The sequence below is a fragment of the Lepidochelys kempii genome, chromosome 23, assembly GCF_965140265.1.
Source record: "Lepidochelys kempii isolate rLepKem1 chromosome 23, rLepKem1.hap2, whole genome shotgun sequence".
Taxonomy (NCBI): Eukaryota; Metazoa; Chordata; order Testudines; family Cheloniidae; genus Lepidochelys; species Lepidochelys kempii.
Window position 1 is genome coordinate 12,612,841 of NC_133278.1, and position 24,609 is coordinate 12,637,449.

At 57.0% G+C, this 24,609-nt stretch overlaps 3 protein-coding genes across 3 annotated transcripts; 1 reads left to right on the forward strand and 2 right to left on the reverse strand.

Moving 5' to 3' along the window:
- Nucleotides 1-712: 712 nt before the first annotated feature.
- Nucleotides 713-4,548, reverse strand: ZNF865 (zinc finger protein 865). The gene is made up of 2 exons (XM_073321993.1): nt 4,410-4,548; nt 713-3,591 (listed from the first exon to the last, which is right to left on the reverse strand). Exon 2 carries the CDS (start codon nt 3,571-3,573, stop codon nt 862-864), a length of 2,712 nt encoding a protein of 903 aa, XP_073178094.1. The 5' UTR covers nt 3,574-3,591; nt 4,410-4,548; the 3' UTR covers nt 713-861.
- Nucleotides 4,549-11,958: 7,410 nt separating this feature from the next.
- LOC140902222 (uncharacterized) lies at nt 11,959-16,174 on the reverse strand. Its single transcript, XM_073322076.1, has 2 exons — nt 15,864-16,174; nt 11,959-13,426 (listed from the first exon to the last, which is right to left on the reverse strand). Exons 1-2 carry the CDS (start codon nt 16,062-16,064, stop codon nt 12,422-12,424), a joined length of 1,206 nt encoding a protein of 401 aa, XP_073178177.1. The 5' UTR covers nt 16,065-16,174; the 3' UTR covers nt 11,959-12,421.
- A 5,530-nt stretch (nt 16,175-21,704) lies between these two features.
- Nucleotides 21,705-24,323, forward strand: FIZ1 (FLT3 interacting zinc finger 1). Its single transcript, XM_073322056.1, has 2 exons — nt 21,705-21,842; nt 22,558-24,323. The coding sequence occupies exon 2, from the start codon at nt 22,582-22,584 to the stop codon at nt 23,998-24,000; it is 1,419 nt and encodes a 472-aa protein (XP_073178157.1). The 5' UTR covers nt 21,705-21,842; nt 22,558-22,581; the 3' UTR covers nt 24,001-24,323.
- The last annotated feature ends 286 nt before the right edge of the window (nt 24,324-24,609 follow it).

Sequence of the window (24,609 nt, forward strand, 5' to 3'; positions counted from 1 at the left end):
GGGGGCGCCGTGGCTGGGTTCGTGGGGGTGGAGGAAGCTCCCTTAAATCGGGAGGGGCCGAGATGTCCTCCAGCGGGGCTGGGCACAGTCACCCAAGGGGGCCGCCGAGTCCTAGGATCCTCCATGGAAACGGGGGGCCACCACAGAGGGTCTCCTCCCAACCTGCCCCCTACCCCGGTGGATACGTGGCACTAAGGGATCTGCCCCCAACCTGCCCCCCACCCCAGTGGTTATGTAGCACTTAGGGGTCTGCCCCCAAGCTACCTCCTGCCCCAGTGGACACACGGCACTAAAGGGTCTGCCCCCAACCTGCCTCCTACCCCTGGTGGATACGTGGCACTAAGGGGTCTGTCCCCTAACCTGCCAGCCCGCCTGGTGGACACATGACACTAAGGGATCTGCTCCCCAACCTGCCACCCTCCCCCGGTGGTTATGTGGCACTTAGGGGTCTGCCCCCAACCTACCTCCTGCCCCAGTGGACACACGGCACTAAAGGGTCTGCCCCCAACCTGCCTCCTACCCCTGGTGGATACATGGCACTAGGGGGTCTCCCCGTACCCCAGTGGATATGTGGCACTAAGGGTTCTTCCCCCCCCAACCTGCCCCCAACCCCAGGGGATACGTGGCACTAAGGGGTCTGCTCCCAACCTGCCCCCCACCCCAGTGGATACGTGCCCCCTAACCTGCCAGCCCCCCTGCTGGACACATGACACTAAGGGATCTGTCCCCCAACCTGCCGCCCTCCCCCGGTGGTTATGTGGCATTTGGGGTCTGCCCCCCACCTGCCTCCTACCCCTGGTGGATACGTGGCACTGGGGGGGTCTCCCCTCCCAGCCTGCCCCCCCCCCCATCTCTCCCGCCTCAGGGGTCCTTGTGGCCCAGGGCAGCCAGGCGCTCCAGCTTGTGGAGGTGCCGGTGTTTCTTCAGGCCGTAGGTGTTGGCGAAGGCCTCGCCGCAGGTGCTGCACTTGAAGGGCTGCCCGCCCTGGTGGGTCTGCACGTGCTTGCTGAAGTACTTGGGGTCCTTGAAGAGCTTGAGGCAGGCGGTGCAGCGCAGGTCGCGGCGGGTGCCGTGGGCCCGCTGGTGCCGCAGGATGGACGAGAGGTAGAAGAAGCTCTTGCCGCAGAGGTCGCAGCGGTACACCTTCTCCCCCAGGTGCACGCGCTGGTGCTCCAGCAGGTTGGAGCGGTAGCGGAAGGTCTTGCCGCAGGTCGGGCAGCGCTGGGGCCGGGCCACCACGTGGAGGCGCTGGTGTTCGGCCAGGCTGGAGGACTGGGCGAAGCGCTTGTTGCACAGGGCGCACTTGTAGGCCCGCTCGCCCGTGTGCACCACCTTGTGCTGGCGGAGGTACCAGGAGCGCAGGAAGCCGCGCCCGCAGACGGCGCAGCGGTAGGGCCGCTCCTCGGTATGGCAGCGCTGGTGGCGCATCAGCAGGGCCGCCTCCCAGAAGCGCTTGCCGCAGACGGAGCAGCTGAAGTGGCGCTTCTGCAGGTGGGTGCGGCGGTGGAGCAGCAGGTCGTAGGCGCCGGCGAAGCTGCGGCCGCACACGGCGCAGCCCAGCGTGCGCCGCACCAGGTGCACGTACTTGTGGGTCACCAGCGCCAGGAAGTGCTTGAAGCTCTGCCCGCAGATGCCGCAGGTGAAGCGCTCCCCGCTGGGGATCATGGGGTGCTCCTCGGACGGGGCCACCAGGGAGGCCAGGCCGGCGCCACTGGCCGGCGCCTCCCCGGGCAGCCCGTTCTCCAGGCAGCCGGCGGGCCCCGGAGGCGGGGCGGTCTCGGCGCAGGCCCCCTCGGGCAGCAGCCGCTCGGGCGCCGTCTGGTGCACCAGCTTGTGCCACATGAGGTTCTCAATGAAGCCAAAGCACTTGCCGCAGGCGTCGCAGGCGTACGGCTTGTCGGCCATGTGGGCCTCCTTGTGGCTCATGACGTGGAAGAGGTCGGGGAAGCGCTCGCCGCAGTCGGAGCAGCCGTAGCTCAGCCCCTCGGCGGGCAGGGCGCCGGCGGGCCCCAGGGCGCAGGGCAGCTGCAGCCGGTGGATCTGCTTGTGGCGGGTGAGGCTCTGCGGGTAGCCGAAGACCTTGCCGCACAGCTCACACTTGTAGGGCCGCTCCCGGGTATGCACCACGTGGTGCTTGGTGAGGTGGAAGGACTCCCGGAACCGCTTGCCACACACCGAGCACTGGTGCGGCTTCTCGCCCGTGTGGATCCGCTCGTGCCGCTTCAGCGTCTCCCGCCGGCCGAAGCCGCGCCCGCAGATGCCGCAGCAGAAGCTCTTGCCGGCCCCCAGCAGCAGCGGGTGGGGCCCCAGCAGCGCCGCGTTGCCGAAAGCCGCCTTGGCCTCCCCTTCGGTGTGGGGGGCCTCATTGGGGAGCAGGAAGGGCCCCTGGTAGGGAGCCGGGGCCGCGTTGGCGGCCGGGGCGTCCTTAGGGGGGGCGGCGGCCCCTTCGTGGAGCTGGCGATGGCGTAATAGGCTCTGGGGCGCGGCGTAGGCCTTGCCGCAGACGTCACACTTGTAGTCGGGGCGCGGGCCGGCGTGGGAGGCCTGGTGTTTGAGCAGGTAGGCGGCGTCCCGGAACTCCTTGCCGCAGACGCCGCAGGGCACCCGCAGCAGGGCCGAGTGGGTCTTGACGTGGCGCTTGAGGCTCTCACGCCGGTTGAAGCTCTTCTCGCAGACAGAGCAGCTGAAGGGCCGCTCGCCGGTGTGGATGATCTGGTGCTGGTGCAGGTGGCTTGGCTTCTTGAAGACCTTCCAGCACAGGGAACAGGTGAAGGGGCCTTCGGGGTGGGCCGGGCCGGGGCTGCCTTCCCCGGCTGGCTGGGTGCCCCCGGCGGGGGCGGCCGGCGGTGGCGGGGGGGCGGCGGCGGGGCCGGCCTCGGGCGGCTCCTTGTGGCAGCGGCGGTGCCGGATGAGGCTGGAGATGTGGTTGTAGGTGCGGCCGCAGGTGGAGCACTCGTACGGCCGCTCGCCGGTGTGCACCAGCATGTGCTGCACCAGGTGGGACGACTGCTTGAAGGATTTCTGGCACACGCCACAGGGGAAGCGCCGGTCGATGAAGTACTTCAGCCGCCGGAAATAGTTTTTGTCGTCTTTGCCGGCCGGGCTGTCGGCCGGGGCCGCTGGGGCTGGGGCCGCGCCCACCCCCCGCTTGAGGCTCCCGAAGAGGTGCTGGTGCCCCGAGAGGTCCACGATGCCCCACTGGGGGGCGCTGAAAGCCCCCGCCCCATCGAAGAGCGGCGGGGCGGCGGGCACAGCGGCGGCGCTATACTGCTGTGGGGGGCCGGCGCCAGGTTCGGCTTTCTTGGGCTGGGCGGCGCCGGAGGCGGAGGGGGCGGGGCCTTCAGCCTTGAAGTCCTTGGGCTTGGCAGGGGCGGGGCGGTCGAAGTGGGGGGTGCCCGGGGGCGGCGGGGGGTACTCGTAGGGGGGCTGGGGGCAGGGCAGCGAGGCCACGGCCTTGGCGTGCTCCTGGTTGTAGGCCTCCATGGGCTCGAAGCGCTGGTGGTTCAGGAACTCCAGGAAGTCGAAGGGGTAGCTCTGGAAATGGACGCCCTCGTCGCTCGCATTCGCTTCCATCTCCTCCGGGGAGGGACGCTGCCGGGAGGGGGGCGGGGAGGCGGGTGGGGGGTTAGAGCAGGGTCAAGCCTCCCACCCCACCTGGCACCCCTCCCCCCTGTGCACTCCAAATGTGTGAAATCTGCTTGGGGTGGGGCAGGGGGGCTGGGTATACGGGGACCCCTCGCGCGGCACTGGGATGCAGCCCCTCTGGGGTGGGGCGCAGGGACTGGTTACACGGGGGCCCCTCGCCCGCTGCAGTGAGGGCCCGGTGCTTTATCGCTGTTATTTTATCAGCGGGGGCGGAGCATTGGGGGGCTACCAGGAAGACGGGTACATAGAGGTTGGGGTCCATGGGGGGGTCACTTATCTTTCTCGCAAGGGTGGGGGATTTATGAGGGACTGAGGCGGGGGGAAGGGTAACAAGGGGGTACTGGGGTGGGGAGGGGCTGAGGGGGAAGGAAGTGTGTGCGGGTGGGGGTATGGGGCTGTATGGGGTGCAGGGACCATGTATAGGGGATATACCAGTATCTATGGGTGATCGCTCACCTCCAGGGAGGGGCTGTGGGGGTGCCTGGGGCACACACGGGGGTGTCTGTGGGGGAGGGGGAGGAGGCCTATCGGGGAGGGGCTGAGGAGGTCTATGGGGGGAGGGGCTGAGGGGGCCTGTGGGGGAGGGGCTGGGGGGGCTGGGGCACACACGGGGGTGTCTAAAGGAGTTTGGGCGTGCCTGTGGGGGAGGAGTTTGGGGTGCCTGTGGGGGAGGGGGAGGAGGTCTATGGGGGAGGGGCTGAGGGGGGCTGTGGGGGAGGGGCGGTCTCTGGGGCACTCACGGGGGGGTCGGGGGGGTCACTCACCTCTCGGGGGCCCCGGGACCGGCTCCGGGCGGGGGGGGCCGGGCTCGGGGCCGGGGGGCTGCGGTCCGGGGGGGGGCCGCTGCTGGATCCCAGCTCGGACAGGCCCGGCCGGAAGCGCCGCCCCCACCGGAGACGGAACCGGCCCCCCCGGCCCAGCCCCACCTCACTGGGGCCGCCCCACTTCCGCCGCCGCCGGGTCCTAGCGGGAGCCGTCTCGACCCCCCCCCCCCCCCCGTCAGCGGGGAGAGAACCCAGGAGTCCGGGCTCCCCCACTCCCCCCCCCCACGTGTAACCCACCACTCCCCGCCCCAGCTGCAGGGAGAGAACCCAGGAGTCCTGGCTCCCCCCACACACACACTCTAACCACTAGACCCCACTCCCCTGCCAGAGCCAGGGGGAGAACCCATTTCCCTCTTTCCACCCCCCAAAAAACTCCAGTCTCCCCTCCCCCAGCCTGGGGTTCTGTGGGTCGTCCCGTCCCCCCCATGGAAGGGGCTTTGCAGGCACCACCTTCCCCCATAACAGGCTTCCTGGGGGGTTGCGGGGCTGGGATCTTGGGCTAGTTGGGGCCCCTGGTCCAGCCTGTCTGTTCTTCGGGGGCTAATACCGCCCCACCCCCCATTTTTTAATTGAAAGCCCTTTTTTGACAGCAAAAGTTTTCCAGACAAACGTGTTGGGGTTGTTGGTTTTGGTTTTTTTGCCATTTTTTGTTGAGGGGGGGGATTGAATTTTTAAAAATCAAATTTGATCAGAGTTTTTTAATGGCTCCTTTGCTTTATCGTGCGTGGGTCTCAGGAATAAGGACTTTAAATCGAGAGGGAGATTTCGCACTTTTTGAAGTAATTAAAAAAAACCCTATCAAAATGCATTTAGAAACCGTACATCAAATGCAAACCCATCCCAGATCCCGCAGAAGTGCAGGACTGGCAGAATTCGGGTTTTATTTTGTTCAACGGGCAATATCGACATTTATTTTGAAGCATTTTTATTTATTTCAGCTTTCACAGCGGTGGGGGATGATGGGGGAAGGTCTCTGACACAGGGAGGGCCAGACAATAATTATTTGGTGGCAGGTTTCAGAGTAACAGCTGTGTTAGTCTGTATTCGCAAAAAGAAAAGGAGTACTTGTGGCACCTTAGAGACTAACCAATTTATTAGAGCATAAGCTTTCGTGAGCTACAGCTCACTTCCTCAGATGCATATCGTGGAAACTGCAGCAGGCTTTATATATACACAGAGAATATGAAACAATACCTATTCCCACCCCACTGTCCTGCTGGTAAAAATCTAAAGTGATTTCCAGCACAAATCCAGGTTTTCTCACCCTCCACCCCCCCACACAAATTCACTCTCCTGCTGGTGATAGCCCATCCAAAGTGACAACTCTTTATACAATGTGCATGACAATCAGGCTGGGCTATTTCCTGCACAAATCCAGGTTCTCACATCCCCCCCACCCCCATACACACACAAACTCACTCTCCTGCTGGTAATAGCTCATCCAAACTGACCACTCTTCAAGTTAAAATCCAAGTTAAACCAGAACATCTGGGGGGGGGGGTAGGCAAAAACAAGAGGAAACAGGCTACCTTGCATAATGACTTAGCCACTCCAAGTCTCTATTTAAGCCTAAATTAATAGTATCCAATTTGCAAATGAATTCCAATTCAGCAGTTTCTCGCTGGAGTCTGGATTTGAAGTTTTTTTGTTTTAAGATAGCGACCTTCATGTCTGTGATCGCGTGACCAGAGAGACTGAAGTGTTCTCCGACTGGTTTATGAATGTTATAATTCTTGACATCTGATTGGTGGCAGTAGCCGCTGAGATGCAAAAAGTTAAAGTATTATAACCACTAAAACACAAATTGTCAACATCACGTGTCCAACTAGACAAAGCAAAGAGCCTTAAGCCAACCTCTAAGCAGTTTTCAAGCAGCATTTTTCCCACTTTGCCTGGCTGTAAATTTCAATTATTATCAATGGAAATATTTTCCCTGTGTGTGCCTGGTGAAACTGACATTTACTGACCCATAAAAAGCCTTAACCTTCCAAGCCTACATAAGAGAATGGGAAGGACTTTTAAATATCTCTCTATCCCCATCCACCCTCTATACCCAGACACCCCTCCATCTATCTATCTATCTATCTATCTATCTATCTATCTATCTATCTATCTATCCCCATCCACCCCCTCTATCTCTCTATCTATCCCCATCCACCCCCCCATCCCCATCCACCCCCTCTATCTATCTCTGTCTCTCTACCTATCGCTATCCACCCCCTCTATCTCTCTCTCTATCCCCATCCACCCCCTCTATCTATCTAGCTAGCTAGCTATCTTTTTAAATGACAAATCTGAGGAACTATCCTAGATTGATGTGTTGTCAGAGGCGGTTTTGGAACAAATTGATAAACTAAAGAGTAATAAGTCACCTGACCCAGAGAGTATTCACCCAAGAGTTCTAAAGGAACTCAAATAGGAAACTGCAGAACCACTAACTGAGGTACGTAACCTGTCACATAAATCAGCATCTGTTCCAGATGACTGGAGGATAGCTAATTTGACACCAAAAAGGCTCCAGAGGTGATCTTGGCAAACACAGGCCAGTAAGCCTAAATTCAGTGCTAGGCAAATTAGCTGAAACTACAATAAAGAACAGAATTGTCAAGACACATAGATAAACATGATTTGTTGGGGAACAGTAAACACAGTTTTGTAAAGGGAAATCATGCCTCACCAATCTACTAGAATTCTTTGAAGGGGTCAACAAGCATGTGGACAAGGGGATCTAGTGGATATACTGTAGTAGTTGGACTTTCAGAAAGCTTTTAACAAAGTCCCTCACCAAAGGCTCTTCAGCAAACTAAGCAGTCGTGGGATAAGAGGGAAGGTCCTCTTATGGATTATAACTGCTTAAAAGACAGGAAATAAAGGGTAGGAATAAATGGTCAGTTTTCAGAATGGAGAGAGGTAAATAGTGGTGTTCCCCAGGGCTCTGTACTGGGCCCAGTCCTATTCAGCATATTCATAAATAATCTGGTAAACAGTGAGGTGGCAAAATGTGCTGATAATACAAAACTACTTAAGACAGTTATGTCCAAAGCAGACTGCAAAGAGCTACAAAGGGATCTCACCAAACTGGGTGACTGGGCAACAAAATGGCAGACGAAATTCAATGTTGATAAATGCAAAGTAATGGACATTGGAAAACAAAATCCCAACTCTACAGACAAAATGGGGGTCTAAATTAGCTGTTACCTCGCTTGAAAGAGATCTTGGAGTCACTGTGGAGAGTTCTCTGAAAACAACCACTCCATGTACAGCGGCAGTCAAAAAAGCTAAGTGAGTGTTAGGAACCATTAAGAAAGTGACAGATAACGAGACAGAAAATATCCTAATGCCACTATATAAATCCAAGGTACACCCACATCTTGAATATTGTGTGCAATTCTGGTCACCCCAGCTCCCAAAAGGTCCATTAGAATTAGAAAAGCTGCAGAGAAGGGCAACAAAAATGATGAGAGGTGTAGAACAGCTTCCATATGAGAAGAAATTAATAAAACTGGGACCGTTCAGCTTGGAAAAGAAACGACGAAGGGGGGATATGATGAAGGTCTATAAAATCATGACTGGTGTGGAGAAAGTGAATAAGGAAGTCAAGTATCAGGGAGTAGCCGTGTTAGTCTGTATCTACAAAAACAACAAGGAGGCCACCTTAAAGACTAACAGATTTATTTGGGCATAAGTTTTTGTGGGTAAAAAAACACTTCAGATGCATGGAATGAAAAGTACAGATGCAGGCATTATATACAGACACATGAAGAGAAGAAGGGAGTTACCTCACAAGTGGAGAACCAGTGTTGACAGAGCCAATTCGATCAGGGTGGATGTAGTCCAATCACAATAATTGAATTATTGAATAATTGAATAAGGAAGAGTTATTTACCCCTTCACATAACACAAGAACTAGGGGTCACCCAATCAAATTAATAGGCAGCAGGTTTAAAACAAACAACAGGAAGTATTTCTTCACCCAACGCCCCTTCAATCTGTGGAACTCCTTGCCAGGGGATGTTGTGAGGCCAAAAGTATATCAGGGTTCCAAAAAGAACAAGGTAAGTTCTTGGAGGATAGGTCCATCAGGTGACTATTAGCCAAGCCGGTCAGTGATGCAACCCCATGCTCGGGATGTCCCTAAATCTCTGACTGCCAGGAGCTGCGATTGGACGTCAGGGGCTGAATCACTCATTAATTGCCCTGTTCTGTTCATTCCCTCTGAAGCCCCTGGCCCCAGGCACTGTCAGACAACAGGATATTGGGCTAGATCAGTGGTTCTCAAAGTTTTGTACTGGTGACCCCTTTCACACAGCAAGCCTCTGAGTGTGACCCGCCTTATCAATTAAAACACTTTTAAAATATATTTAACCCCATTATAAATGCTGGAGGCAAAGCGGGGTTTGGGGTAGAGACTGATAACTCACGACCCCCCGTGTAATAACCTCGTCACCCCCTGAGGGGTCCCAACCCCCAGTTTGAGAACTCCTGGGCTAGGTGGACCATTGGTGTGACCCAGTGCTGCTGTTCTTATGTTCTTATCTATCCACCTATGCATCCCCATACATCCCCCCCATCTAATCTATCTATCCCCATCCACCCCATCCACCCCATCTATCTATCTATCTATCTATCTATCTATCTATCTATCCCCAGCTACCCCATCTATCTATCTATCTATCTATCTATCTATCTATCTATCTATCTATCTATCTATCTATCTATCTATCTATCTATCTATCTATCCCCCCCATCCACTCCATCTAATTCATCTATCTATGCATCCCCATACATGATACATCCCTCTATCTATCTAAAATAAAGAGCAAAATTTATTTAAAACTTTTCCTATGTCAAAAGAAAGAGAAGTTGGCTCTCCTTCCAGATTTAACAGAAAAGCCTGGAGTGCAGGCCCCATTACCAGAGCCCGCAGAAAATTAAATGTTTAATGGTAAATGGTAAAAATGTAGAAGGTCGGTTTGTTGCTTTGGTTTTCGAATTGGACCCTATTCACCCCCCCATACCCCCCATTTTCCACTGATTTTCTTTTAAAAAGCAAACATACATTTTTGTTTGTATTTTAAATGAGATCTTCACATAGAAAATTATTTTTTTATAATGTTGGACAAATTCAAATGCCATCCATGGAGTTAGGACCTATGTGTCCAAACTGAGCAATCCAAAGTGGCAGTGAGAAGAAAGGGGGAAAAAAACAATAAAAACCTTGAAGAGATTTTTTAAAAATCAAAAATCTTGTGTTTGCCAAAAATGTAAATTTCACAAATTGGAAAATTAGCTATTTAAAAATGTTGGACCGAGTTTTGGGGGCGGAAATGGGCCACCAGGTGACAAAACTGACCAATCCAACGTGGCAATGAGGAAACAACAAAAAACAACAAACAAAACCCTTGGGCTGATTTCTTTTAAATAAAAAACTTTGGAAGTGCAAAAAATTGTAATTTTTCAAAATGGGGTTTTCTAATAGCAAGTGATTTTATTATAAATATGGAACAAATGCCACAGAGACATTAAACTGACCAACTTCAAACTGCCAATAGAAGAAAATATAACCACTGTGAACTCTCTTTTTTTTTTAAATGTTTCTTTACCAAAAGTTGTAATTTTGGAAAATAAAAATGTTATGTTTATTTTACTTTTTTTAGAAAACGATCTTTACATTTTTGGACCAGCGCCTCCCTGGGACCAGACTGGCCCATCGGAACTGGCAATGAGAGGGAATAAATGAATAAATAACCCTGCCCTGAAGAGATTTTTTTTTTTGTCCACAATTTTTCCATTTGTAAAAATTGTCAGTTTTACACAGAAAAGAATTTATCTGAACATTTTGGAGACTCAATAAAGCAAGATAATGTGGCAACGAGCTGAAAACAATAATAATTATTGTATAGCACCAGTAGATTGCAAAGCACTTCACAAAAGAGAATTTGGCACAGGGAGAAACTGAGGCACTACAGAACTCAGGTTTGCTGCAGCCCTGCCCAGTGCTCTACCCATTAGGCCAGAGTGCTCTGAAGAGAGTACACTGTAAGACATGAAGCTGAAGGGGTCAGCATGAGGGTTGTGGGTTGGATCTTAGATCTTTATTTCTCTTTTCTTTTCTGTTTAATAATTCTCAGATTTCTGGGGTCTGACCTACCGGCTTCTAATACCTTGTCTTTAAAAAAGAGAACTAAATCTCAATTTTTAAATTAAAAATATTCAATTTAAATTATATTTTTAATTTTATTTCATTCACTTTAAAATGACTAATATTTTAAATCATATTATTTTAATTTACTTTAAAAATGTTAAAATTTTAAATTTTCAATCTTTTATTTTCACTTTTATGTTATATTTAAAATGGTTACAATTTTAAATTTTATTTTATTTTCATTTGTTATTTATTTTTAATTTAAACATTACAATTTTAAATCTTATTTGATTTCCATTTTTCATTTTCATTTGCTTTTAAAATTATTAAAACTGTAAATCTTATTTTATTTTATAATTTAGATCATTTACTTTAGATTTATTAAAATTTTAAATCTGATTTTATTTTAACATTAATGGTTTTATTTTATTCAATTTTAATTTACTTTACAGTTATTAAAAGGTTAAACTTTCAATCATATTTCATTGTAATGTTTTGTTGTGTCTAGTTTAATTTAGTTTTAAAATATTAACATTTTAAATCTTAAATCTTACTTTCATTTTTAGTTTAATTTTACTGTCCTGTACTTATAAAATATTTTATTTTTGAGATTTTCTTTTGTTAGAACCTCAATTCTATGTTAAAGAAGTATTTTTTTGATCTGGGAATTTCCTTAATTAATTAATTAATTAAACGGTTTATGCCCACAAATCAACTTCACAAACTTTTTTGTTTGGGAATTTCCTTGCTTCTTGCGTCTCTCCCTGGGATGTACCATGTGTAATGAATTGGGGTGAGGGGTCTCAGCCTTGCTGTGGGTTGGGTCCTTGCCATGGGATCTACCATGTTCCGTGAGTTGGGTGAGATCTCAGCCCCGCCCTGGGGTGAGGGTCTCTTCCAATCTTTCCTGGGGGCTCCCAGTGTCCCCAGATTGCACAATGGGGCTAACTGGGGGCAGGTTTCATGGTCAGCTTTGTGTTCCCTGGAGCTTGATCCCTCGGTGCATTTCCAGAAGTGGGGCCACAGCTGGATGAGTCACCCCACCACCCCCAACCACACAGCACACCTCCCCCTACCACATACTCCCCCCCACAATGAACCATCATTCTCCTGCCTTCTCTTATTACCCCTCCCCGCCCTCCTGATCAGACCCACTGGCCCATCTACCCTGGTATCCCACCCCCTCCCTGCCTCTCAGATCAGACCCATGGGTCCATCTACCCTGTTATCCCGCCCCCTCCCTGCCCCTCGGATCAGACCGATGGGCCCATCTACCCTGGTATCCTGCTCACCCCGCCAAATGGGCCCCCCCTCCAAGGAGTTCGCAGACAGCCATACAGAGCCAACATCTTTATTGAGTCCGCTGGGGGAGCGCCTGGACAGTGTGCACCCCCCCCAGACAATCGTTCCCTTCATGTGCCTCCCCCCAGACGCAGTTGTTCCCTCCCCCCCATCCCTGGAGGGATAGTGCCTGGCGGGGGGAGGTGGCTCCTTCCCCCACCCACTGAATCCCCAGGGGTCATGGCATCACACAGGGCAGTCAGTAGCGGCAGCAGCCCTGGCCCCGAGCCTCACTCCACCCCCAGGGACCCGGCACGATCCAGGGGTCCCTGCCCCCATCTCCCTGGGATCCCAGTGCAGCTGGGGGGAGGGGGAGGCTGACCCCCAGTCTCGCTCCCCAGGGAGCCCATCTCCCAGAGACCCCCAATTTCATTCCATCCCCAATGCCCCTCATCCCCAGGGATCCCGGAGCACTTGAGGGGGCTGACCCTCAGCCTCGTTCCATCCCCCCTCGCTGCCGGTGCTGTCAGGGGGGTCCCACCTCCTGGCCACTCTCCCCTGCCCAGCCGGGCCGGCCCTCGGCCCCGCCGGCCCAGGCGCCCAGCCCGGCGCCCTGGCAGCAGGCCTCGCGGGCGTGCTTGCGCTTGGCGTGCCGCCGGAGGGTGTTGCGCTCGGTGAAGCGCAGGCGGCAGAGCGGGCACTGGTAGGGCTTCTCGCCCGTGTGCACCCGCTGGTGCCGCAGCAGCTCGCCCGACTCCCGGAAGCCCTTCTGGCAGACGGCGCAGCGGAAGGGGCGCTCGCCGGTGTGGATGTTCCGGTGCCGCTGCAGGTGGGAGGCCCGCTTGAAGGCCTTGCCGCAGGCCCGGCACAGGTGGGGCTTGTGCTCCGAGTGGCTGATGCGGTGCCGCTCCAGGTCCGAGAGGTACAGGAAGGCCCGCCGGCACACGGGGCAGCAGTGCGCCCGCCGGGGGGCCGGGGCCGGCCCCGCTTCCAGGTCCCGCCGGGACACCGTGTAGGGCACGCCCTGGGCATCGATCAGCAGCAGGTTGTCCTCCAGTGAGCCCTCGGGGGGCGACGGGGAGACGCCCGCTCCCGCCGCTTCCGGTGGGAGGAGCCAGCCGGGGCCGGCCAGCCGGCTGCGGTAGGGGCCCCGTGGTTTCGGGGGCGGGGTTTGCGGGGGGTCCCCACCCCGGGGCCACCCCGTCAGGGCCGAGTGCAGCTTGGGACCCCACGTTGCCCTCGGGCCTGGCTTGGGGGGCTCCGGCTGGGCCCGCGACACCCCCGGGCCCTCTGGCCGCCTGCCCCGGGCTGCAGCCTCACCCCACTTGGGCATGGGCTGGGCGTAGCGGGCACTGGCTGGCCAGATCCCCGTCACCTCCAGGTCCTGCCAGGCCTGGCTGCCCGGATGGCCCTCGCCACCCTCTGCCGTCTTCGAGGGCGGGCTGCCCCGCTGTGCGGCGTCCCACTCCCTCCGCTGGGCTGGCTCCATCCGGCGGCTGTGTCGGCACTCTGGTCGCCTACCCGGCCATCGCTGCGGGGCAAGGGGACAGGGTGAGAGCCAGAGACGCCCCAGCGGGTCCCATCCACTCTGGAGCCAGAGCGGGATCGTCCTGTCATCTACTCCCCACCCGATAGACACTGTCAGTGATGGAGACTCCACCAGTGGTTAATTACTCTGACCGTTAAAAAGGGATGTCTCGTTTCCGGGCGGAATTTGTCTAGCTTTAGCTTCCAGCCATTGGATGGTGTTAGACCTTCCTGTGCTGGACTGAAGAGACGGTTATTATATATTTGTTCCCCAGGGAGGTCCTGATAGCCGGGGAACAAGTCACCCCTGAACCTTCTCTCTGTGAAGCTAATGAGATCGAGCTCCTGGAGTCTCTCCCTCTCAGATGGGTTTTCTCACCCTTCAACCATTCTCCTAGCTCTTCTCTGACCCCTCCCCGATTGATCACCGTCCTTCCTGAATGGTGGGCACCAGAACAGGACACAGGATCCCAGGGGTAAAATAACCTCGCTGCACTTACTCGAGATTCCCCCATTTTCCATGATCATATTAGGTCTTTTGGTCACAGAGTGGCAACGGGAGCTCCTGTTCTGCTGATTATCCCCCCTCCACCCCCAAATCTTTGTCAGAGTTGCTGCTCCGCAGAGTCGCTGCTCCCCAGGAGAGGGTCCCCCAGCCCATACACATGGCCGATATCTCTATTCCTAGCTGGATACATTGGCATTTAGCCATATTAAAAGTAGGGCTGTCAAACGATTACAAAAATTAATTGCCGTTTTAATCGCACTGTTAAACAATAATAGAATACCAACTGAAATTTATTATAAGTATCTGTGGGTGTTTTTCTACTTTTTCAAATATGGTTCATTTGGTATCGTTCTAGTTTCTTAATCAAAATGTTGTGCAGTACCAAGTCAAATAACTTGCAGAATTCTAAGTATATTACATTGGTATTATTACCTTTAGCAACCACTCCCCTTGCAAAGCTGGAGATAGAACCCAGGAGTCCTGGCTCCCAGCCCCCCTGCTGTAACCAGTAGAACCTACCCCACTCCCCTCCCAGAGCAGGGGAGAGAACCCAGGAGTCCTGAGTCCCACTCCCAGCAGCTTCCTGCTCCTGTCCCCCAATCCACCTTCCTTCTCCTCCTTCTAATCCCTCCTTCACCCCTCCAGACCCCTCCAATTCCCCCTTCTCCCCTCTCCCTAACAGTGCCCCCTACACCTGCACTCCCCAGCTCTCTCCGTTCCCTGGACTGCTCCCTCTGGGTGCCCGTCCCTCCAGGGCACAGCTATGCCCCTTGTCCCTAGCCAGTGCCCACTGCCTGTGCCTAGGAAGGTGATCAGGAATGTGCAGCACCTTGCACCTCCCGACATGCCACGCCACCCTGCCAGGGGCCAGGAGAGGTGCCTCTCCCTTGGCAGCAGGGCTGGACACAGGCAGCTTCTGAGACAGCTATATCAGGCGGAGGGAGAGCAGCAGGTGTAGGGCATCAGAGCCAGGGCCCTGCCCGCCTGACAGACGGGGAGGGGGCGGAGATGGAATGGGCATGGGTGTGTCTGTCTGTGCGTCCCTGTGTCTGTCGATGTGTCCTGTGTGTCCTCTGTCTACGTCTGTCTGTGCATCCCTGTGTCTGTCTGTGTGTCCCTGTGTCTGTCTGTCTCTGTGTCCTCTGTCTGTGTGTCCCTGTGTCTGTCTGTGCGTCCCTGTGTCTGTCTGCGTGTCCCTGTGTCTGTCTGTGCATCTTGGTGTCTGTCTGCCTCTGTGTCCTCTGTCTGTGCATCTGTGTCTGACTGTCTGTGTGTCCCCATGTCTGTCTGCGTGTTCCTGTGTCTGTCTGTGTGTGCCTGTGTCTCCCGGTCTGTGCGTCCTTGTGTCTGTCCGTCTGCGCGTCCCTGTGTCCATCTGTGCATCCCTGTGTCCATCTGTGCACCCCTGTGTCCGTCTGTCTGTGTGTCCCTCTCTCTGTCAGTGCGTCCCTGTGTCTCTCTGTCAGTGCATCCTTGTGTCTATCTGTCTGTGTGTTCTGTGTCCGCCTGTACATCCCTGTGTCTGTCAGTGCATCCCAGTGTCTGTCTGTGTGTCCCGGTGTCTGTCGGTGCATCCTGTGTCTGTTTGTCTGTGTGTCCCTGTGTTCATCTGTCTGTGCATCCCAGTGTCTGTCTGTGTATCCCTGTCATGTCTGTCTGTCTGTGTGCCCTGCGTCTGTCTCTGTGTGCGCCCCTGTGTCCGTCTGTCCCGGTGTCTGTCCCCCTTCCGTCCACAGGCACAGCCCAGACCCCCCTCCCCAGGCCGCCCCAGACCCTCCCCCTGACATTCGTCTCCCCCCGGGCAGGCCGCTGCGGTGCCGGCCGGCGGTGCGGGGCGCTCGGAGCCCGTTAGCCCGTGCGGCTCGCCATGCCGGAGCCGGAGCCCGCTGCTGCCCTGGGCGCTGGCGGCGGCGCGGGGCGGGCGAGTCGGTACCTGCTTCTCGCTCTCATCCCGCAGCTGGGCGCAAGGGGCGGGCGCGCTGCGCTCTGCGGCCGGCAGGGAACGGCGCTGCCAGGCCCGCTCCCGACAGCCGGCCCGGGCCGGGGCACCGGGACCCAGCAGAGCCCCCGGCCGGGAGCAGGAGCCCAGCCCCGGCTCCGGAGTCTGCTGGGTCCCAGTGCCCGGCCGGACCATGGCACCAAGGGCCCCCCGCCCCGGGCACAGAGTCACCGAGATCGGGGCCCCGTCGGGCTGGGCGCTGCCCAGACACAGAGTCACCGAGATCGGGGCCCCGTCGGCCGGGCGCTGCCCAGACACAGAGTCACTGAGATCGGGGCCCTGTCGGGCTGGGCGCTGCCCAGACACAGAGTCACCGAGATCGGGGCCCCGTCGGCTGGGCGCTGCCCAGACACAGAGTCACCGAGATCGGGGCCCCGTCGGGCCAGGCGCTGCCCAGACAGAGTCACCGAGATCGGGGCCCTGTCGTGCCAGGCACTGCCCAGACACAGAGTCACCGAGATTGGGGCCCCGTCGGGCCGGGCGCTGCCCAGACACAGTCACTGAGACCGGGGCCCCGTCGGCCAGGCGCTGCCCAGACACAGAGTCACCGAGATCGGGGCCCTGTCGGCCGGGCGCTGCCCAGACAGAGTCACCGAGATCGGGGCCCTGTCGTGCCAGGCACTGCCCAGACACAGAGTCACCGAGATTGGGGCCCCGTCGGGCCGGGCGCTGCCCAGACAGAGTCACCGAGATCGGGGCCCCGTCAGGCCGGGCGCTGCCCAGACAGAGTCACCGAGATCGGGGCCCCGTCGGGCCGGGCGCAGCCCACACACAGAGTCACCGAGATCGGGGCCCTGTCGGGCCGGGCGCTGCCCAGACACAGAGTCACCGAGATCGGGGCCCTGTCGGCCGGGCGCTGCCCAGACACAGAGTCACCGAGATCGGGGCCCTGTCGGCCGGGCGCTGCCCAGACAGAGTCACCGAGATCGGGGCCCTGTCGTGCCAGGCACTGCCCAGACACAGAGTCACCGAGATTGGGGCCCCGTCGGGCCGAGCGCTGCCCAGACAGAGTCACCGAGATCGGGGCCCCGTCGGCCGGGCGCTGCCCAGACACAGAGTCACCGAGATCGGGGCCCCGTTGGGCCAGGCGCTGCCCAGACAGAGTCACCGAGATCGGGGCCCTGTCGTGCCAGGCACTGCCCAGACACAGAGTCACCGAGATTGGGGCCCCGTCGGGCCGGGCGCTGCCCAGACACAGTCACTGAGATCGGGGCCCCGTCGGCCAGGCGCTGCCCAGACACAGAGTCACCGAGATCGGGGCCCCGTTGGGCCGGGCGCTGCCCAGACAGAGTCACCGAGATCGGGGCCCTGTCGTGCCAGGCACTGCCCACACACAGAGTCACCGAGATCGGGGCCCTGTCGGGCCGGGCGCTGCCCAGACACAGAGTCACCGAGATCAGGGCCCTGTCGGCCGGGCACTGCCCAGACACAGAGTCACCGAGATCGGGGCCCTGTCGGCCGGGTGCTGCCCAGACAGAGTCACCGAGATCGGGGCCCTGTCGTGCCAGGCACTGCCCAGACACAGAGTCACCGAGATCGGGGCCCCGTCGGGCCGGGCGCTGCCCAGACAGAATCACCGAGATCGGGGCCCCGTCAGGCCGGGCGCTGCCCAGACACAGAGTCACCGAGATCGGGGCCCCGTCGGGCCGGGCGCTGCCCAGACACAGAGTCACGGAGATCGGGGCCCCGTCGGGCCGGGCGCTGCCCAGACACAGAGTCACCGAGATCGGGGCCCCGTCGGCCGGGCGCTGCCCAGACACAGAGTTACCGAGATCGGGGCCCCGTCGGCCGGGCGCTGCCCAGACACAGAGTCACCGAGATCGGGGCCCCATCGGGCCGGGCGCTGCCCAGACACAGAGTCACCAAGATCGGGGCCAGTAAAAAGTGATGGGGCCATGGTCCTCTGCCCCCCCGTTCTGGTGCCCCTGGCTGGGCATCCCCATGAGTTCTTCCCTGCCCCTGGTCCTGTCTGAATTCATCTTTCTTGGACATGGGGGAGCAGCCTGGTACAGCAGCCGTGAGGGCTCAGCCGGACTGAGGGGGGATATAATTGAGGTCTATAAAATCATGACTGTTTCGGATAAAGTGAATAGAGAAGTGTTATTTACCCCTTCCCATAACACAAGAACTAGGGATCAGCCAATGACATTAACAGGCATCAGGTTTAAAACAAATACAATGAAGTATTTCTTCACCCACCGCAGAGTCAACCTGTGGAACTCATTGCCAGGGGATGTTGTGGAGGCCAAACGTAAAACTGGGTTCAAAAAAGACCTGGATAAGTTCCTGGAGGATCGGTCCACCAATGGCTATTAGCCTGGATGGGCAGGGTTGCAATCCCATTTCTTCTCTCACTCCAGCCTTCAGGGCCGACCAAATCTTCCTGTCTAATCTTCCAGTGTTTCCCAGCTTTGTCTCACAGGTAGATTCTGTTAGCACACCGCTAGGGGCCTTTTGGGCCAAAGCCAGGTATGAAGATCTCCAGTAAGATTGGTCCCAAGAGGACTTCCACCTGTAGCCAACTCCAGTCCGATAATTCACCTTCCAGCACGGCCTGCTGCCATCTCCCCACCCCCGAGTTCCTCACCCGGCTCCCAGTTCCCCGTCTTCTCTCATTTAACTACGATTTCCCCATGCGGCATCGTGTCAACTGCTGCCCTGAAGTCCAAGGATATCCGATCTACTGCACTTCTCTTCTCTAAAGCATCAGTTATTGTCTCAAAGCAGGAAGTCTGGCGAGTCTGGCACGATCCCCCTTGGGTTTACATTCCCTCTTCCATCTACCTCCAGGAATTTGATCATTCTTGGCTTCACATTTTGTTCTAAAGCCTTGGCTCCAACTGACATCAGACTAACAGGCCTGCAACTGACCGGGTCACTTTTTCCACCTTTCTGAAACATACCTGGGCTACAACATAGCTGAGCTCCAGTCACACGGCACTGCCCCAAACAGAACGATCAGTCACCAACCCTCGCACACGCCAATTCTTTCCGTATCATGGCGTGGAAAGTGCAGGTTTCATGCCTCTCTCGCTGGCATGTTGCCCAATAATACGATGGATTCATGAAAAAAATAACTGAGCCTGAAACGATTTCTCAGTTGAGACAGATTGCATAAAGAAACCCAGTCCAAAGGCACGGATACTGTCTTCCCTTCCCTAGATGCCCAGCTTTAAGCTGGTGAGTGAAGTCACCAAACTCAATCAGGCTGTTCAGGCTTAAAGTTCAGCACAAATCTATTATTGTTGTTATTTATTAGGTGTATTACGGTAGCATCTGGGAGCCCCAGCCGTGGCTCCATAGTGCTAGGTGCTGTACATTATTTATTACGTGTATTATGGTAGCGCTAGGACAATGGCCCACAAGCTGTACATGTGTTGTAATAATGAAATACCTTCATCAATCAGTTGCAACAGTGATTGAAAAAGTTGTATTAATGGTTAATTATTTGTCACTAATGTATACCTTCATTGATTGGTTACGTTAGGGAACAATAAAGCTATCTTGTTAATTATTAGTAACTAATCAGTTTGCTATAAGTTATAATAATGGTTAATACAGATAGAATTGATGGTAAGTAATTAGCAACTAATCAATACCTTTATTAATCAATAATAATATTGACTAATAGCAATGTATCATTTATTGTCCTTATCAGTAGCAATGTTTTGTTTATTATGTTTAATATCTATATATTCATCAGTGGTTTATTATTAGCAATTCATCAATTTGGTGACTAATCAATACCTTTACTGGTCGATTATAAAAATGATTAATAGCACTGTATTATCTATTGATCTTTGATTATTAGTGGCCAGCTCAGAGCGTCACTGTCTGGGACCCCTTGGCTGGTGCTGAGACACGGTCCCTCTGGGGTGGGGCGCGGGGGCTGTTTAACAGCACAAGGAAACACCCCAAGTATTTGGGAGAGGAAGTGACAGAGAATCCAGCTGAAAGCACAGGGGGTATTTAGGGAGGTTGAAGAGAATCCTCCCCCGCACACGGTCACAGTTCAGGCAGGGCACTGCTGCCTGGCACTGCCACAGAAAGCTGGGCGCCAGGAGGTGCTGGAGCGAAGTGTCTGTGCCAAGCCCTTCTCCCGGGTCTCGGGCCTATGGCGCTGCCATCTGATCCGCACTGGGCACTGGCCCTTCGGCTGCCACCTGTGCAGCAAGAGCTTCTGGCAGCTGGCGCGCCTGGAGTGGCATCAGCGGATCCGCACCGGGGAGCAGGACCACTGCCGCGCGGCCTGCGGGAAGACTTTCTGCGAGCCCAGTGACCCGCTGCGCCTCCAGCAGGTGCATGGCTGCCCGCTCTGCCACAAGGCCTACGCCCAGCTGTGCTGCCTGCAGAGCCACCAGCTTCCCCACACCCAGGGGCCCGAGCCGAGCCCCTGCCTGCTCCACAGACTCCCAGGGAGACCTGAGGGACGGAATCCACGAGCCCCCAAGGGGAGGTGGCCTCTGACCCCCAGAGTGACCTCTGACCCCTAGGGGAAGGCAATCTGTGACCCCTGGTGGAGGTGGCCTCTGACCCCTAGGGCAGCACGCCCCGGGTGGGGGGCTGGGACACAAGCTGGCAGCTGCTCTTGGGCACCCAGGCTCCTCATTCTGGGCAGGTGGAGGGTCTGGAGCTCCCCATGGTGGCCTGGGCTCCATAAGCGGCTCTTACCACTGCCCGGCTCTGGCTTCCAGCCTGGCCAGGGGGCGGGGCCACAGAGGGGGTGGGATTCCTGCATGTGTCCCACTTTTGCATTTTGAAAAGTTTACCCCAGGTGGCCCCTGTCGGGCAGTAACACCCATTGTTTCATGTTCTTTGTGTATATAAAATCTCCCCACTGTATTTTCCACTACATGCAACCGATGACGTGAGCTGTAGCTGTAAATTTGTTAGTCTCTAAGGTGCCACAAGTACTCCTTTTCTTTTTGCACAGAACTTAGTGGCTTGCCTGTGCACGGACGGGGACCCACCCCTCCCCGAACACCCCAGCCCCTCGCCAGATAAACGAGATGAGAATACAATGTCTGTGCCTGTCTTCTTCATACGATGGGGGGAAGGGGGCTGTTGGCTCAGGGGGTGGGGAATGGGGATCAGGGCCTTTCCCCTCTAGGGGATGCAGGCTCCCATCCAGCCCCAGGGCAGGGACTGGCTGGCTCAGGGGGGCGGAGACGGGGGCATGGGGCCTCGCCCCTCTTTGCCCACAGTCAAGATGGCTTCTCTCTGTCTGCCCCTTCTGTGGTCCACCAGAGGGAGCCTCTTGGAATGTTTTACTTCCCTGCCAGCAGTAAAGATATTGCCTCCCCTCTGCCCCCTTTTGCCCACAGTAAAGATGGTTCCTTGCCCTCCATGACGCCCCGTTGCCCACACGCAAGATGGCACCTCTCTGATTACGCCTCTCCCTGCCCACAGTCAATATGGCGCCTCTCTGACTGTGTTCCCTTCCCTGCCCACAGTCAGTATGGCTCTTCTCTGACTACACCTCTCCCTGCCCACAATCAAGATAGCGCCTCTCTGACTACAACCGTCCCTGCCCCTAGTCAAGATGGCGCCTCTCTGACTGTGTTCCTCTTCTTGCCCACAGACAAGATGGCGCCTCTCTGACTGTGTTCTCCTACCTGCCCACAGTCAAGATGGCGTCTGTCCCAGTACTCACCCCTTTGCCCACAGCCAAGATGGGGGTAGGGGGCTGGGCCTCGGCAGGAAGTGGAGATATCGGGTGGGGGGAGCGAAGGGCCCATTGGGTCCGTCTGTGTCCAATCAGGGAGCTGGGGGCGGGCATTGGGGGAACGGGACGAGGAGGGGCACAGCCTACCACCCCCCCCATCTTCCCGTGGGGCCGGCAGCCGCGACCCCCCCGCCCGGGGCGGAAGTGACGAGCCCTGGCTGCCAAAATGTCGGCGCCCAGAGGGAGCTGTAAGTACTGGGGGGGCGGGAACCCCCGCGGGGGGCGCCCCCCCCACCGAGGACTGGGGGAGCCCAAAGGACCAGGAGTGGGGCTGGAGGGAGGGAAACCCCCGCCTCTGGCAGGGCTGTGGGGTCTCGTGGCTCCCAGCCCCCTGCTCTAACCACTCGCCCCCACTCCCCTGCCAGAGCTGGGGAGAGAACCCAGGAGTCCTGCCCTGCCCCCTGCTCTAACCACTCGCCCCCACTCCCCTGCCAGAGCTGGGGAGAGAACCCAGGAGTCCTGGCTCCCAGTCCCTCTGCTCTAACCCCTCGCCCCCACTCCCCTGCCAGAGCTGGGGAGAGAACCCAGGAGTCCTGCCCTGCCCCCGGCAGTCACAGGAGGTTTCCACTGGCTGGTGGCCCGAGCGGTTATAAATAGAGCGGCAGAGCCAGGGCTTTGGAATTAATCTGCTTCCTCCGCTCAGGGCGCTGAGAACCGGGCAACAGGGATCAGGAGATTAACGAGGCCGGCGGGTGTATAACGGCCTGCGGGTAATTACCAGTCGCTTGAGCCAGGCTGTCCCCACCCTTGGGCCGGATGGGAGCCGGCGCCCCCTAGAGGGGACAAGCCCCGTGCCCCATTCCCTGCTCCCTTGAGCCAGCCAGTCCTCACTCTGGGGCTGGATCAGGGCCAGCGCCCCCTAGAGGGAGTATCACTGACTCGGCTCCTGTTTGCGATTCCCAGAGGCGTCTGTGGGACCCAGCGGTGATGGAGTGCTTTGGCACTGATCTGCCTGAGGGACTGGGCACCGGCTGGGCAGAGGAGCCCGGAGAGCTCCCTGGCCGGGCGCCTGGCACCATTGAGCGCATGGTGCCATGCTCGGACCCAGAGGACGGCCCCGACGGGCCAGCGCCAACCCCTCTGACAGACAATGGGGCGGGCGCCCGGGTGCCCTTCCACTGCTCCGAGTGCGACAAGAGCTTCCGGTACCGCTCGGACCTGCGGCGCCACTTTGCCCGGCACACGGAGCTCAAACCCTTCCAGTGCCCGCACTGCAGCAAGAGCTTCAAGCATTCCTTCAACCTGGTCAACCACATCCGCAGCCACACCGGCGAACGCCCCTACCGCTGCACCGTCTGTCCCAAGGGCTTCCGCGACTCCACCGGCCTGCTCCACCACCAGGTGGTGCACACGGGCGAGAAACCCTACTGCTGCCACGTCTGCGAGCTCCGCTTCTCCTCCCGCAGCAGTCTGGGCCGCCACCTCAAGCGCCAGCACCGTCCGTCCCCCGGAGGGGGCGCCCCCGAGCCGCCCGGCACCACCCGCTGCCTGGAGCGCCTGTGCGGCCAGGGGCGGGCGGCCCCCTATGGCTGCGGGGCCTGTGGGCGTCGCTTCCGGCTGGCGCCCGAGCTGGGGAAGCACTGGCTGGCCCACACCGACATCAAGCCCTTCAAGTGCCCCGACTGCGAGCGGGACTTTAATGCCCCCTCCCTGCTGGAGCGCCACAAACTCACCCATGCCAAGGACCGGCCACTGCTCCTGCCATGCCAAGGCTGCGCGGGCAAGGGGGTCCCGGGGCAGCAGGAGCCGCAGGGGCTGGGCTGCCCGGCCTGCAAGCCCCAGGACACCCGCCCTCTGGACAGCCTGTACCAGTGCGAGTGTGGCACCTTCTTTGCCAACGCTGGCGCCCTGGCCGCCCACCTGGCGGCCCACACGGGCGAGGCCTCCTTCGCCTGCGGCATCTGTGGCATGAGCTTTGGGGCCCTGCCGCCCCTGGAGGCCCACCAGCTGAGCCACGCCATGCTGCTGCCCCCGGAGGGCGCCCCCCAGCCGGTGGCGGCGGGGCCTGTGCCACCAACAGGCGGGGAGCTGGAGCGCCACCTACTGCCGCGGCTGGAGCTACGGGCTTTCCCCGCCCGGCCCGGCAAGAAGCTCTACAAGTGCACGGAGTGCGAGAAGTTCTTCCGCAGCCCGCGGGACCTGGACCGGCACGTGCTGGTGCACACGGGCGAGAAACCCTACCAGTGCACCGAGTGTGGCAAGTTCTTCCGGCACGAGTGCTACCTGAAACGGCACCGGCTGCTCCACAGCGGGGAGCGCCCCTTCCAGTGCAGCGTCTGCCACAAGGGTTTCATCACCTTCAGCAACCTCTCCCGCCACCTCAAACTGCACCGCGGTATTGACTAGCCGAGTGGGACCCCTGGCAGCCCCAGCCGGCCTGCGCGTCCTGCCTCCCACCTCTGGCTCTCCCTGTTGGCTTGGCCACGGGCCGGCATGTTCTGCTCGTGTGCCCTCTTGGTGCTGGGCTCTGCACACCGGTTTGTTTTTGTAGGATCTCTGGCATGTGTTGGTTTGTTATTTAGGGTCACTCATGAGCGCTGGGCTGCACAGATCGGTCTGTTATTGCAGGGTCTCTCAGCACATGCCAGTTTGTTTTTGTAGGGTCTAATTACAAATGGCAATCTATTGCTGTAGACAGGTTTCAGAGTAGCAGCCATGATAGTCTGTATTCGCAAAAAGAAAAGGAGTACTTGTGGCACCTTAGAGACTAACAAATTTATTTGAGCATAAGCTTTCGTGAGCTACAGCTCACTTCATCGGATGCATTCAGTGGAAAATACAGTGGGGAGATTTATATCCATAGAGAACATGAAACAATGGGTGTTACCATACACACTGTAACAAGAGTGATCACTTAAAGTGAGCTATTACCGCGGGGAGAGGGGAACCTTTTGTAGTGATAATCAAGGTGGGCCATTTCCAGCAGTTGACAAGAATGTCTGAGGAACAGTGGGG